Source organism: Chiloscyllium plagiosum, chromosome 21 (genome assembly GCF_004010195.1).
Source record: "Chiloscyllium plagiosum isolate BGI_BamShark_2017 chromosome 21, ASM401019v2, whole genome shotgun sequence".
Taxonomy (NCBI): domain Eukaryota; kingdom Metazoa; phylum Chordata; class Chondrichthyes; order Orectolobiformes; family Hemiscylliidae; genus Chiloscyllium; species Chiloscyllium plagiosum.
In genome coordinates, this window is record NC_057730.1 from 50,332,851 (window position 1) to 50,348,077 (window position 15,227).

General features: G+C 36.4%; 1 protein-coding gene across 2 annotated transcripts in view; it reads left to right on the plus strand.

Moving 5' to 3' along the window:
- The window catches only part of glyr1 (glyoxylate reductase 1 homolog (Arabidopsis)), a 35,739-nt gene extending 21,290 nt beyond the window's left edge, over nt 1–14,449 (plus strand). For both annotated transcript variants that reach the window (XM_043712031.1, XM_043712032.1), the window contains 8 exons: nt 754–827; nt 4,637–4,736; nt 5,605–5,715; nt 6,286–6,387; nt 6,870–7,032; nt 8,288–8,467; nt 9,583–9,707; nt 11,260–14,449. In XM_043712031.1, the coding sequence (XP_043567966.1) occupies nt 754–827; nt 4,637–4,736; nt 5,605–5,715; nt 6,286–6,387; nt 6,870–7,032; nt 8,288–8,467; nt 9,583–9,707; nt 11,260–11,334 (930 nt within the window). In that variant the 3' untranslated portion in view covers nt 11,335–14,449. The remainder of the gene's footprint in view (nt 1–753; nt 828–4,636; nt 4,737–5,604; nt 5,716–6,285; nt 6,388–6,869; nt 7,033–8,287; nt 8,468–9,582; nt 9,708–11,259) is intronic.
- The last annotated feature ends 778 nt before the right edge of the window (nt 14,450–15,227 follow it).

Below are 15,227 nucleotides of genomic sequence, written 5' to 3' on the forward strand. Positions count from 1 at the left end.
TTTATCTGTACATGAGAGATTTATATGACTTTGCTTTTATCCCAGAAAGAAACCAGATTTTCAGCCTGCTTTATTTGACCAACAATTATCGCAAAAAAGATGTATTATTATTCGCAAGCAAAGTGCTTTTGCAGAAATAGTTGTTGGTTTCGTTTTAAAAAAGGGAAACATGGCCTTAGTTTTAGAATAAAATAATCTTTTTGAAACTTGAAATTAATGTGTATTTTATTATCTAAAAATTAATGCATGCTGTAGTGCGATGGCAGGCAATGCACAAACCTTTCTCCATTTTGGGTACGTGTGAGAAGGTGGTTTATGAACAGTTTATTTTGCAGTAAAGAATTAGGTGCTAGAGCAAAACAGGCTCTTGGATTGGAACTAATCCTGATTCTGCATAGCTTCAGGATCTGTTATCCTTTCCTGAACTCTGGATATTGGTTAACTTGAACCTGAGTGGAGGAAGTTTGCAATTCTGACCTCAGAGAAACTAATTAAAGTTGTCATTCCTAATGTAACAATTATATCAGTGTAAACATGCATAGTAATGATGGCACACTTTCCACTATATATTCAGTTTGTAGTGATCTTAAAAGGCTGTATGTACATATATGCATGATTGTAATCCAAAATTTATCCTGAAATTTGTATGGTTACGCTTAAAATATGTAATTGGTGAAGATAATCCTTTTGAGGGTTCCTGGTTGAAACCTCATCTTGGAAAGTTAATGAGCTATTTTCATTTAATTTCCACAGGAAACAGAGTCAACATCCATCCAGGCAGCTGACAGTACAGCAACCAATGGCAGTGTGATCCCTACAGACAAAAGGTAAAGATCTGAAAACAAATGTTTAAACAATCTAAAATGTCACCATCTCTTTGACAAAATTAATTCTTAAAGTCAAATACACCCAAAATAAGGGGTAAAATCTCAAATTACTGAAACATAATCACTGAAAGTTTTTTTTTGAAAGGATCTGCAAATACTTGCTTTGGCAGCCTGTCACACATGTTTCAGCCGTATAGTTGTGTCACACTTAAAAGATTGGGATTAGGAGCCTCATTGATCTTTGTAATTGCAGATGGTAGTATGCTCAGTTGTGTCTCAATTGTTTTTCCAATAAAATGAGTACAGATTGTTATTACTATTGAGTCGCACTTCATTGATCAGAATAAATATCTAGTAGTTAACCACTTCTGCATTACATGGTCTTATAATAAAATCGTGACTGCAAAAGGATTCCTGGTTTTCTGGAATTATATGTTTACCTCTAGGACTTTCATTACAATTCATTGTATTAAATGGCAGGCATAAACCGCAAGATGTTGTTGAGTCTAGTTTAATGTATTGAATTTTGCTGCTGTTCATTTAGTAGCTTATTCAATCTGTCATTTGATCTCCTTTTCACTTGTTGCAATAATTGAGAATCAGCCCAGTTATATCATTCAAACTGTAGTCAGATACAACTGAATTTACCTGAATCATTGCTTAAAGTTAACAAGAATCCAAAGTTCAAAACCTGGACCTTCTTTCTAAGGTGCTTTTTTATTTTCTGTGATTGAATATTTTGGGTGAATAAAATTTTGTCATTGGTGGCCAAAATGATCAACAGAAGATGGCCACATTGCAGTTTTGTCATTGGACAAGAACATCTCTGGCCAGGTAGTGATTTAAGGGCTTGACCTGCAGGGAATTTGTGCCCACAAGACGTTTCCTCTATCAAAACAGCAATACCAATATAATCTAATTTGCATTATAAATCCAATAAGTTTGCATATTGATGTAGTCGTTACAAGTGTAACTTCAAATCCTGGTACTGCAAAATTCCTGGATTTTAAAAATAAATGGAAAATCAGTGATCCCATGAAATTTATTTTTGTCTGATGACAGGCTTATCCACTAAATAACTTATTAGATTTTGGATGATGCTGCTGGCTATCAGAATATAACTTTGTGCTGGTCTTTATGCATAAAGACATAGATTTCTTCAGCTTCTGAGAGCCATAATAATACTGAGAAACAACAATCATAAGAAGACTATCTTAACCTCTGACTTTATGATGGCAGATGGCCACTGATGAAGCAGCTCTAGGTTGTTGACTACCCTGACTACTCCTGCAGAACTGTCTTGGGACGAAGATAATTATCCTTCAGCATATACCAAATCATTTCTTGTATTATTGATTTGTGAGGTTCCCCTGTTATTGTATTCAGTCAAATACTGCCTTGATGTTAAGGGTAGCACCATTCAAACTTATTCATGCTTGGTCCAGCATTGTAACCAGATCTGGAGCCACATGGCTGTGATGAGTCTCAAATTGAGCATCAGTGAGCAAGTTATGGTTGATTAAGTACCTCTTGACAAAATACCAGGTGTATAAGAGTAGGTTTTTTTTAAAAAGGTGTTAGGTTGGAGGAATAAGATGCAGTGAGCTTAATATGTATTTTAAAAAGCTTAAATGTAGAAAATAAAGAAGTCTAGGTGGACAGATATCTAAGGCCTGACATTTCAGTCATAGAGGTTTGGAAAGAGGTAGATGTTGTAATCAGTGCATGACTAAATCACAAATGTTAGTTATAATTTACTCTTGATTCAAAAATCGTTCTTTTTGACTTCAACTTTATCAATGGCATTCCCTTACTGTCGAATAGAAAGAATGGGAAACCACGTAACGGCACGAGGTGGTTTAACATTAATTGTGTCAAAGTTCCTGACGTCTGGCATCTGAGAAGGTGTGAATGGGCACTTGGACAATTATAAGAAAATCAAACAAAGTTGATGTGGTTTTGTGAAAGATATCATTGGTGAATTTTCTTGGTCACTAGCACAATAGCTAAATGGACCTTCAGAATACATTTGACTAGAGCCTTTGCGCATTATTTACGAATAAAAATGAGAGCAATGAAATAATAACACTGAATTACATTGAGGTCAAGTTATTTAAGTTTTGTTTGGATTCCTGAGAGTTTAGGTGGTGGAGTGGTGATCTAATCTGTGTTTATTTATTTGCAGAAGAATAATTTACAAAGTTTGTTGAATTCAAAACAATGGTGTATTCATCTAAGAATCAGACTGAGTCATTTGAAGAAAAGTCAGAGGCACTTGTTCCAATTCAAGGATAGCGCAAATTTGGAACATCTCCAAAAGATGGTGCATGCTTTGCCAAATTTTCAAGATGGGTTCTTTGTCAAATAAGACAAAGTTGTGGGTGGCACGGTGGTTCAGTGATTAGCACTGCAAACTCACAGCGCCAGAGACCCGGGTTCGATTCCCGCTACTGTTTCTGTGGAGTTTGCACGTTCTCCTGCGTCTGCGTGGGTTTCCTCCATGTGCTCCGGTTTCCTCCCACAATCTAAAGATGTGCAGATCAGGTGAATTGGCCATGCTAAATTGCCCATAGTATTAGGTGCATTAGTCAGGGGTAAATATAGGATAGGAAAATGGGTCTGGGTAGGTTATTCTTCGGAGGGTCGGTTTGGACTTGTTGGGCCAAATGGCCTGTTCCCATACTGTAGAGAATCTAATCTAATCTAAACAAGAATATCGAGGCATAAGAGTTAAAATCAGTTGAGTGGGTTTAAGGTATAGATGAGCCATGACGTATTTACATTGCAGAACCAGATCAGAGGACTTAAGAACCAACTCCCATTCCTATCTTCATACATGAGTACATTTGTAAGTTCCCTTTCAACATATTTAACATGTCATTAAGCTGAAAGGGCTTAATGCAGGCTTTCAATGGATTTGGCTACTGAACGTATAGTAAAAGTACAATTTGATTAGTTATCCTTATCAAATTAATTGACAATGAAGTGTACACTTTGCACATATTTGTGTATATAGAGTAGTCAGCTGTTTAACGAGATGTTAAATAGAATGCTTTATTTTTAGCTTGCTTACCAAGTAAAGTCTAAACAGATTTAGGAATCAAGGTCTAACTGTTTTAAATTGTACTTCTTTAAGCATTCCAGTAATCAGTATAATTTTAGTTGTATTGCAAGGTAGAAATTGAGAAACTGTTAAGACGTGAACAAAATGTAAAGCTTTGAGAGGCTTTATCAACGTTCTGTGATTAAAACGAGTGAGAATTAATTAACATCAATATTGCCTGTTGTCTTTTTTTCTGAATATTTGTGTAAGCTGATCTCATACTGGAGAATCAAGCGGAAAGAGCTACTGAATTAGCATTTGGTTGAAATAGTTTGATCACATCCTGTGTTTGTGACTGATAGCTTAGATGCCGAGTAATCAAGGCAACAAATGATTTCTGCCTCACCAACTCTGAAACTGTATAATTAGAGAAATCAAAAAATTGTCCAACTTAATGTCAATTTTTTTTGCAGCTATCTCTGTTTCGATGGTGATATTCCTTCAAACCTTTGGGTGAATTATTTTGATAGTTTCTGTTCTATGCCATTTTAAATAATAAAACTAATATCTTGTTACATTTATACATTAAACAATCTGTTGAATGAAGTTGCCAGCTTTTTGAACCACTTTGAAATAGGATTACATTGTATTTCCAGTAGAAATTTATATCGGAATTGGATTTAGTTAAAAGCCCATTTTTGTAATCTGGATAGGTTTTTTTTTAAAGAGGGGAGTAATAAAATGGTTTTTATTCCTGTTTTTGCAGGATAGGGTTTCTTGGTCTAGGCTTAATGGGAAGTGGAATAGTTGCAAATCTCTTGAAAATGGGACACACTGTTACAGTGTGGAATCGCACAGGAGAGAAGGTATGCCTTCTTCAAATTTCTACATTTTGGGCCCACGTTTTCAGTTATTGTTGTCAGCTTTGCCACATTGTCAAAATTATTGTTGATTGAACCCCCACTTCAGGGACTTTATATAATTCAGATTGACTCTTCAGTGCATTGTCAGTGGTACTGTTTTCTGTTTCTGTTGAACATATGGCATTATTTGAAAGAGAACAGGAGAATTTTCTCATTGAATATTGTTGAAAACAGATTATTTGATTCTGCATCTCATTTGCTGTATAAATTGGCAGCTGGGTTCTCCTACATTGCAACAGCAACTCCACATTAAAAGTACTTCATTGCCTGAAAAGTACTTTAGTGTCCTGAAGTTGTGAAAGCGTTATAGAAATCCAAGTATGTCTGGATATGCCATCACTTTTCTCAAATAAAAGCACTGTGCATAATAGAGATCTAATCTAAAAATCAATTGCTTGATAAAGTCAGCAGGTTTCACAGCATCAGTGGAGAGAGGCAGAGACAAAGATAAAAATTGAGGCCCAATATAATACACGTATGAAGTCCAAACAGCCTGAGAAACACTAGTATCACTACCTATGTAAAATAGGGATTATGCGGCAAAAGTAATGAATTAGATGTGCAACACCTTCAATCATATGTCTCTTTCAACACATTCAATGTTTTATTTCTAGACAGGAGGTCTGTCCACTTCTAATACTGGCATTAAGACTGAAATCCGAAAGGTATTCAGCCTATCCAAGTAACTCTGTGACCCAGAACTTTAGTGGGACACCAGTATATTCTGAACGTTCCATTCTGAAATGAATATATATAAATGATTTTCCTTATGAAATGAAAATTTATCAAACACCTCTTCATTTTGTGGCAGTGCGACCCTTTTCTTCAGGAGGGGGCACGTTTAGGACGGACTCCAGCAGAGGTGGTTTCTATGTGTGATATCACATTGTCTTGCATCTCTGACCCAAAGGCAGCTAAAGATGTAAGTACATTCTAATGTTATTTGAGTTGATTGAGCAATAAAGAGTCATGATGATCATTACCTCGATTTTCTTTTTAAACACTATTTAACTTTATGGAGAGCAATGCTAATGCATCAATATGACACTCTTAATTTAAAAAGTAAACCTAATAATCTAGGAGAAGCTGAACAGGTTGGGGCTGTTTTCCCTGGAGCATCAGAGACTGAGGGGTGACCTTATAGAGGTTTATATAATCATGATTGGCCTGGATAGGGTAAATAGATAACATCTTTTCTCTGGGGTTGGGGAGTCCAGAACCAGAGGGCATAGGTTTAGGGTGAGAGGGGAAAGGTATAAAAGAGACGTAAGGGGCAACGTTTACACAGAGGGTGGTGTGTGTATGAGGAAATAGTGGGGGCATCCAGATGGGTATATGAATAGGGAGGGTTTAGAGAGATTTGGTCCAAGTTCTGGTAAATGGGACTAGATTAGGTTGGGATGAGTTGGACCAAAGGGTCTGTTTCCATGCTGTCCATCTCTGTCTCTATAACAATCTGAGTATTTGTAGCAAGTTTACTTTGTGTTTTCAGCTGGTTCTGGGTCCCAGTGGGGTACTGCAAGGGATTCGACCAGGCAAGTGTTATGTTGACATGTCTACAGTGGATCCTGAGACATCCACAGAAATCTCACAGGTATGACCAGACATTTTACAAACCATCAGATTTACTTGTGCACTTAAATTGTGCATGTACCAAATTTCAATTCAGCTGGTATGAATTGCAGACTCCACATATTTAATGCAATATTGACTCGAAAGAGATTAGAAACACTAAAGAAAATATAGTCATTCTGCAAAACTTGAAGGAAATTAATTATTATATAATTTGAATTAGCTTCTGCAAATTAGTACATTTTCCATACATGAAGATTGTCTAGCTGCATTGAAGATGACTGGCTCAGCTGTTTCAAACTTGAATAGTTTTAATTAAATGAGAAGCCTATAGATCAGCAATAGTCAACTTTGTTCTGAAATATAGGTTCTACTTGGAGCTTTCTTCCAGTTATCTATTCTGTTTTTCACCTCCTGTGTAAGACCTTGCTTCGTAAATTCTTCTGGAGGGGTGTCAATGGTTAGATGCCTAATTGCTTCTGTCATTTTTCTTCCGTTGCTCAGGTGATCACTTCCAGAGGGGGGCGGTTTCTTGAAGCACCAGTCTCTGGCAATCGGCAGCTTTCGGAAAATGGAATGCTGGTGATCCTTGCTGCTGGAGATAAAGCTTTATTTGATGAATGCAGCAGCTGTTTTCAGGCCATGGGGAAGAAGTCATTCTATTTGGGTAGGTCTATGTTTTCACAATCCTCAAACTATTTCTCCCCTAAACTGTGTTTGAATCACCTCAATGGAATTGTTTTAGATTCTGGGCAGCACGGTGGCTCAGTGGTTAGCACTGCTGCCTCAGCGCCAGGGTCCCGGGTTCAATTCCACCCTTGGGCAATTGTCTCTGTGGAGTTTGCACATTCTTCCCGTGTCTGCGTGGGTTTCCTCCGGGTGCTCCAGTTTCCTCCCACAGTCCAAAGATGCGCAGTTCAGGTGAATTGACCATGCTAAATTGCCCATAGGGTTAGGTGCATCAGTCAGAGGGAAATGGGTCTGGGTGGATTACTCTTCGGAGGGCTTGTTGGCCCGAAGGACCTGTTTCCACTCTGTAGGGAATCTAGTCTAATCTAATCTAATCTGTCAAGCTCAATGTCTTTTTTTCCCGGAGAATCATATCTAACCCAATTGTGAGCCCCAGCAACAAGAATTAAAAATTGAGTGTTAATTGACAAATGAAGTATTCCTCAATAACAGTTTTTTTTTGGTACAGAACATTATTTGAAACAATCTATTGGTCACTCCACTTTAAAACTCTGTTAACAACAATTCTTTTTCATTTTATGCATGTCCTACTGTGTAAGCTGCTGAACTTCATACTAGAACTGAATAAAAGTGACTGAGTTTGAAGTTTAGCCCGGGGGGAGAAGTTGCAGAATTGAAATGATCTGATCAATTTAATGTTCCATCTTAAAAGATTGTCCCCTAACCTTTTCGGCATTGCTATTTTTTTTCAGTCTGCTGCTAAATAATACCAGCATTTGGTGTTCAATCTTAAACTGCTTTAAATGAAACTCAGCCTGAAGGATGAGTAGCTGTTTTCTAAAAACAAACATCTCATCCTGCCAGTGCTTAATTTGTTTAATTGAGGGCAGAGTAGCACAGATGCTGGAAATCTGATATAAATGCAGAGAGAGCTAGAAATACACAGTAGATCTGGCGACATCTGCTAAGAAACCATTTAATATTTCAGGCTAATGACCCTTCAATAAAACTCAACTTGATTATTAGCTCTTTATGTCAATGCAGATATTGTCAGACCTGACTATTCATAGCAACGCTTGCTTATAATTGAGGGTATGGCTCGGGCTGTCTGATAATCTCAGGATGTCATATAAGATGTGCTTTTTGCTTTTTAAAAAAAAAGCACAAGTACTGCTTTCAGGACTAAGTGAAGCACATGATTGAGTGAGCTTAAACTATTGTTTCCTTTTCAGGTGAGGTGGGCAGTGCTTCGAAGATGATGCTGATTGTAAATATGATCCTCGGCAGCTTCATGGCTTCTGTAGCAGAAGGATTCACGCTGGCTAAAAAAGCAAGTCAATCGCAAGAAGTATTGCTTTACGTCTTGAGTCAGGGACCTTTGGCAAGTTCGTTTTTGGATCAGAAGTGCCAAAGTAACTAACGTTTCTGTTTTTCTTAGAGGTTGAATATTGGTGGGAGAAAGAATTGGTTCAGGCCAGAATTCTTTGTCTGAAATGTGGCTGAATCCATATTAAATAAAATAATTTAATTTCCAGTCAAAATCCAGGTGCAAATGCTGCTAATGAAAACAAATTGGGAATTACTATTGGTTTTAATACAAGACTCTGTTTTATGCAATATTTTTATACTGGCCTGTTTAGAGTCGTAGTCATACAGCACGGAAACAGACCCTTCAGTTCATCTCGTCAATGCCGACCAGATATCTCAAACTTAACCAGTTCCATTTGTCTATGTTTGGGCCATATCCCTCTAAACCTTTCCTATTCATGCACCTGTCCAAACGTCTTTTAAATATCCTTTACCATTTTCTCTGGCAACTCGTTCCGCACACACACCGCACTCACCTTAAACCTTTTAAAAACTGAAAAAATTTTTGCACTGGAAAAATGAATCATTTGGAGATGAGTATTTAGTAGTCCAAATTGGTGAGCTTTTTACCAGTTCAAAATATGGGTTTTCACCTGGGGCTATGATTATAGACAGATTTGCACAAGATTTAAACTTGAAGATAAACTCCTATAAGTGAATGTAAGATTGTCAGTGAAGCTTGAGGAAGAGTTACTCTTTGTAGAATTTGTTAAACAGAAATGGTCTGTTAAGCTCACTTGAAACCTGGAAAACTGGAGCCCAGATAGATGCAGTGTCTACAAGCCACAATGAATTGCTTGCACCATTGTATGTAACAGATGTGAAGATAACTTTGAGGGCTTTGATTTTGGACAGACAGTTATTATTGCTCATAGAATAGAATTGGATTTTACTATATAGTGGACATGGTTGTGCCACAAGCCAAACTAGACCCACATTTTTGGTTATTTTGTAAGAACAAAGGTGAATCTGAAAGTTAGCTGCTTGCATATCAGGCCTATTAAATCAGTTACTTTTAAAAATGTAACTGTGTATTTTACAGATAATTGAACTTTAACCTTGCTTAACCTAGTCTTTTCATATCTTCGTTCAAAGATTTATTATATGTAATAGTAAATAACCAATAAACCCATTTACTGTATAGTGATTCTCTCATCAGGTATTTTGCAGGGAAATTTCAAGCCTGACTTCTTGTTGAAACACATACAAAAGGACCTCAGGTTAGCCATTGCTATGGGTGATTCTGTCAATCATTCAACTCCAATGGCAGCTGCGGCCAATGAAGTAAGTTTTCGACGTGTTCTGCCCTGATGTTTGTTTGTTTGTTTGCAAATCAAATTTTCAAATAAAGAAATGTTGGACTTGGCTCCGTGAATAAGTGGCAAGACATGAGGTACCTGATTACCATCTGGAACAGTTCACTAGATTAGAGTCATGTAGTGGCACTTATTAAACAAAAGTATTCCTTGAGATTGATTTGATGTGAGACTGCAATGATGTTCACAGCGGTCAGCACAAGACTTTCTATCGTTTATTCCTAGCTGCAGCTCTAAAAGGTTGTGGGGTTTTTCTTTAAATATTAGCATAACTATGCTCACAGTTTCTCAATGTCTACTCTTCTGCTTCTTGGTCCTCGTTGCAATGTCTTTCAAATTTTAAACCATGTGTTTATTGTTGCTTAGTTTTGATAAGCTACTTTAAACATCGAAATTAAGTTTTTGTTTTCTTTCCATAATCATTAGATTGGTGGTTTATCTCAACCTGTCTTACGTAATCAGAGTTTATATTTTAATCCATCATATTTAATATTGCAGAATTTGGTGGCATAGTTCTTTATTTGTTTGTTTGTCTATTCTTTTTCGTTGTTCAAGCTGAATTATTGTGCTCTTGATGAAAAGTTGCCTTTAAGGATTGCTGTTACTCTTCCTTTCAATTTAATGCTGATTTAGTAATTAAAAAGTTAAGAGTCCAAATCTACCCCGTGGCAGTTATTACAGCTGTTGATCCTCGACTGTATATTGTACAATTGCTTTGATGTAACCTTAAGCATTCTGTAGAACAGTGAAGCTTCGGACAGAAAAAAATAAACATTTTGAAAAGTGATAGTGAAGATAGCAGCATTGTTTACCACAAGCATTACATCATCAAACTCTAATGACAGATATCTGTCCTGTTTGTTACTTGAGTTTTATCGGTAAGTAGGAAATAGTTTGGTTTGAAAATACGTTCTTGCTACTTCTTTAAAGCTTTACACTAGAGATGCTACAATATAAAATACTTTGACTCTGGTTAAGGGGAACTATTCAAGACTGGCCAGGAGCCTCTGGTCCTTGACTTGGTGTTTCCAAGCCTCAAGATCTAGATGATATGCGGAGAGCTAAATTTGGGGATTCTGAAATTATCTATATCTGTTGAACATAGCTTCAGCCCTAGAATAAGATGTAATTTTAAGATTTAGTTTTAACTTACCGTCCATCTGCAGATCCTGATGTTTGACATCATAGCAAGTATCATGTCGTGGATCTGGCTGAACTTCATTTAAATCTACAATAAATGGAAGAGGCAGAGCTATTCACACATGATTTAACAATTGAACTGATAGTAATCTTTTATCGGTGTTGATCTCTTTGGTGCAAACACATGTTAAAGTTAATGCGTTTGTAACTTGAATTGATGCAATTTTGGAATGCACCAATGGGATGTTAAAGCAGGGCAGGATAACCAATTTAATTTTACGCATGTTCTCTCTATCTATTCCTAATAATGTTCCAGTAGTTTAGTGATTAATGTACTACTAAAAATTTATGTTAACATCAAATTTGTTATTTTCTTACAGGTGTTTAAGAAAGCAAAGGCATTGGACCAGTCAGAAAATGATATGTCTGCAGTATACCTGGCCTGCAACCAGTGATTGCCGCAATGTTTTAATTGTTCCCTTTAAAATTTGGGGCCATTTACTTTGGTTTATATGTTTCCATTATCAGTAACAGCTCTCATCTGCCCCAGTGGCCATTGTAGATTGAATTCCTCTAATGATTGAGGATGGTAATGGTCCACAGCCCACCAAATCTCATTAATACACTGGCACATGGCATCTCTGAGACTGTGAATTAAGTATGTGCCAACCAGCTGCTGCTTTTCTTTCGGTTGTAATTTTGTTAGAATGGTGTTGAGAAGTTTACTTATTGAAAGATGGCTATTGACAAAGGTATATGCTAGTGTTAACCCTTTGCAATTTTTAAAACTGGTTTTGTAAGTACCTCCTGATGTGGTAACTGCTGATACAAACCTAACTCTGGTACTGCCAGTCACCAGACTGACACTGTTGTATCACCAAGTCATGGGTGACAAATCTCTAAGATCTGTGAAGTGATCACAGGTAGAGGTCAAAAAGTTGGGATGCACAAAGAGCTCAAGGCCTGTACTGTAATGATATTGCAGTAAATTTTATATTCTGGTTGTCTTAGTGATGCCAGCATGGGTTGTCTGTACATATTATCAGAATGTCTGATATTGCTATTCTGTACAAAATGAAACGTTTTACTAAACTGGTATCCTGCTTTGTATTTCCCATGTGGCTTGTATTGGAGGGAGAAAGATTTGCTCATGCAGGTGGGCAAAAGAAACCACACATGACACTGGAAGAAAATCTGCACAGTTTTGGGACTAGCCCACTTATTACTAGAGCTTGTGTGCAGTCTTTGTTTTGGGAGTTAAAAACCTGTAATTATCTTTTTGTGATTTAATTTTGGCATCTAGTAAAATGGTTGCCACTTTATTCCTGATTCAACAGGGTTTTTAATGGTTTTTGTGATCAGACTGACCTCAGGTTTTTTTTTTCTCTTGATTTCCAATGTTTTGGGACCCATGAAGAATATTGCAGTATTAAACCAGCGTTGTGTGCTGGAGAGAATGGAGTAAATTCTTCTTTGTGTATAACTTGCTCCCAACCCTATTCTTTACACTTTCCACTTTTTGTCATCTCTGCATTGTACATGAAAGTACTCAATCTATATTTATAGTAGTTTTTTTCCTTAAATCTTGTACTTATTTACCTTGCTTGGTTTGAGAAGTTTTTTTCCTTTCCTCACATATGTATCTAGAAATAAAAATTATGCAAATCTGTCAAGTGTTTCAGCCCATAATCCTCCTGGATCTTTGTGCTGATTACATGCAGATGTTGATCCAACTTGGGAATGTAAATCAGACATGATATTAGTTACTTTGATTGCTTTAACATTACCAACACCTATTATTGTTGCATGGAGTAGGTGTGGAATGTAATCTTGGTCACTTTACTTTGTAAGGCATGTGCTCACTTTTGGCTATACCAAAGCATGATGGTCAAATGTTTAACATGACCATGTCTAATCTATTGGACCTAAAGGTAGGTCATATTCCTTTAAGCAGCTTTTAATGTATATGTAAGAATGGCCAAGTTTGATTGAGATTGGTCCTTGGATTTCTGACTAGAATAAGGGACACAAATCAGAAGAAGTTGATCTAAAATGCATGTGTAGCCCTAACTCCTAGCAGCCTATTATTGCAGTTATGCTTTTGTTACTTTGGTTTGCTCCTCCTGCCTGTGAATTCATTCGCTGAAAATATCAGTTGCCATTAAACAAGAATAATTATTGCCTTTATGTGAACTCTGCCATGCATGCTCTGATGTAAGCATCTGCCGTCAAATACAGTGAAAATTGAAATATGTTCACAAGTAGAATGCTTAAATAAAATGTACAAATGGCCTCTCACAAGTAGTCTCCATTCCAAGATTTATTAAACTTCAAATCCCTCAAGCTAAATATGTTGTATGCAGAAGCCGGGCAGCTGGTGTTGCATATGAAGGTCGATGCTTACCTCAATAATTGTGGGTTTGAGTTATTGTAGCTGCTGCTAATCTGTCTCACCAAATATAAATGGCAGAAATACCTTCAGGTGACATATTATGCATCTCTGTTTTTGAAAGAAGAAATGAGGCAATGGTACAGTTAGCCAATTGGAAGATTATACTATGTCTGTTGCTCAAGGTAAATGTTTTATTGTAAAATGCCAAGGGTCATGAGACTATCTACCCCCCCCCCAGGCATCTGTGTTGAGGATTATTTTGACTTGAAACATTTTTTTGTATGAATTCTGACAAGACTTTGAAGAGAGTCTGTAATTGGTAATTTGGAAATTTCTTCTAATTTGAAGACTTATCAAAGTTATTGGTTTACAATTCCTAACAGTCTTTTATACCTTTCTTCGATTTGTTGTAACATAACTTTCAGAAGGAGAACTTATTTATGATTTACTTGATTCCTGAATTATTTTCCTGCATGAAACCATTACTGTGCATCCACTTTGCATTAAAGATTTGTGTGCTTGCATTATCAAACCATTGCGTTGTAATGTGCAGAGTGGCCTATATCTGTGTTAGAGTGCTGCATCTATTGCTAGTTTCACAAAAAATAATCTGTGCTCTTGTACAATTTTTAATTAAAACTCTGTAAATACTGCATCTACTGCTAAGTGACACTCCAAATACAGTAATGTCATTCATGTTCACCAGTTATGTTCACTTAAAAATATATGGGATAGGATTAATATCCAGGTTATTCTATACAAATCTAGAATTTCACTCTTAAAGAAAAACACCAGGCAATTTCTAATATTGTCACTGGTTAACCCATTGCAAAGATCTTAAGTGACTACAGATAAAGAACACTCGTGTACACAAACTACTGTGGTATTTTTGTGAATTGATTGTATTTTTTATTTTGCTCTACGTGGCCTGAATTCGAAGTTGCATCCAAATTACACAATGTTGTCATTACATTTTTATAGCTTACAGTATTTCATTTTCAGATCAATATTGCAAAAATTGGCTACTATTTTTTATGAATCCATAACAATTATTTTGTTATGTACAAAATTGTATACAATTTGTTGAATTGAGTATTTGGAAGTGTAGTGAATATTTTTTTTAAAATGTATTAAGTTCAGTCTAGCTCGGTCAATAAATGCTGTTATTGTTCAGGAAACTGGTTATAATTGCATTTTGTTTTAATGTGCAAGCTGAGATTTTTTTTTAAAGTCTTAGTTTCTTGGAGAGTGACGTCTAGTTGAACCAAAGCATTTAAGTCTTACTGAATGTTTTAACACACAAATGCATCATTTATTTTTCTAATGTAATGTGAACTGCTAACTTTTCCCTTGTCTAACATCAAAACATCCTAAACCTGACTTGTTCATGGGACATCTGTTTGCAATCTGCTAATTGATCAAGTTTTCTTGAATGTCTCCCAAACAAGATGGAGTATGTCAGTGACTGATTTCTTCTATGAACAGAGGTTTTGCTTTGAAGTTGGATATGTTTGGAAAAGACTGTTTGTTGCAGGATTTGTGGGTTTAATCCAAAGTTTAGTTCATGTTTAGGCATGGTTATCCATACACTAAGTTGAAAGAGGTAAGCTCCAATAAACTACAAATGGAGAGATACCCACAAGGTGGGTAACATCAGTAGAACCAAGCAGGTAATTTGTGATGGAGAAGTTAGCAGAAAGAATCTGAAATATTCTAGAAAGCTGCAAGATTGAAACAAAACAGGAATCTGGCAAGAAACTTTAAGTATATATATTTTTTTTAAATCACCCTTTTGTGCTTACTATGTTCATATTAGTTTTATATTGGGATTTTGTTCCTGTGGATTAGATGATTGGTGGGAAATCAAATTAACTAGCTAGCATTAGGTGTCCTACTGGAGACTGGCGGCTCTCCATTGCCAGTGTGCTGGTAATATTCCAACACCCAGATGAGGAT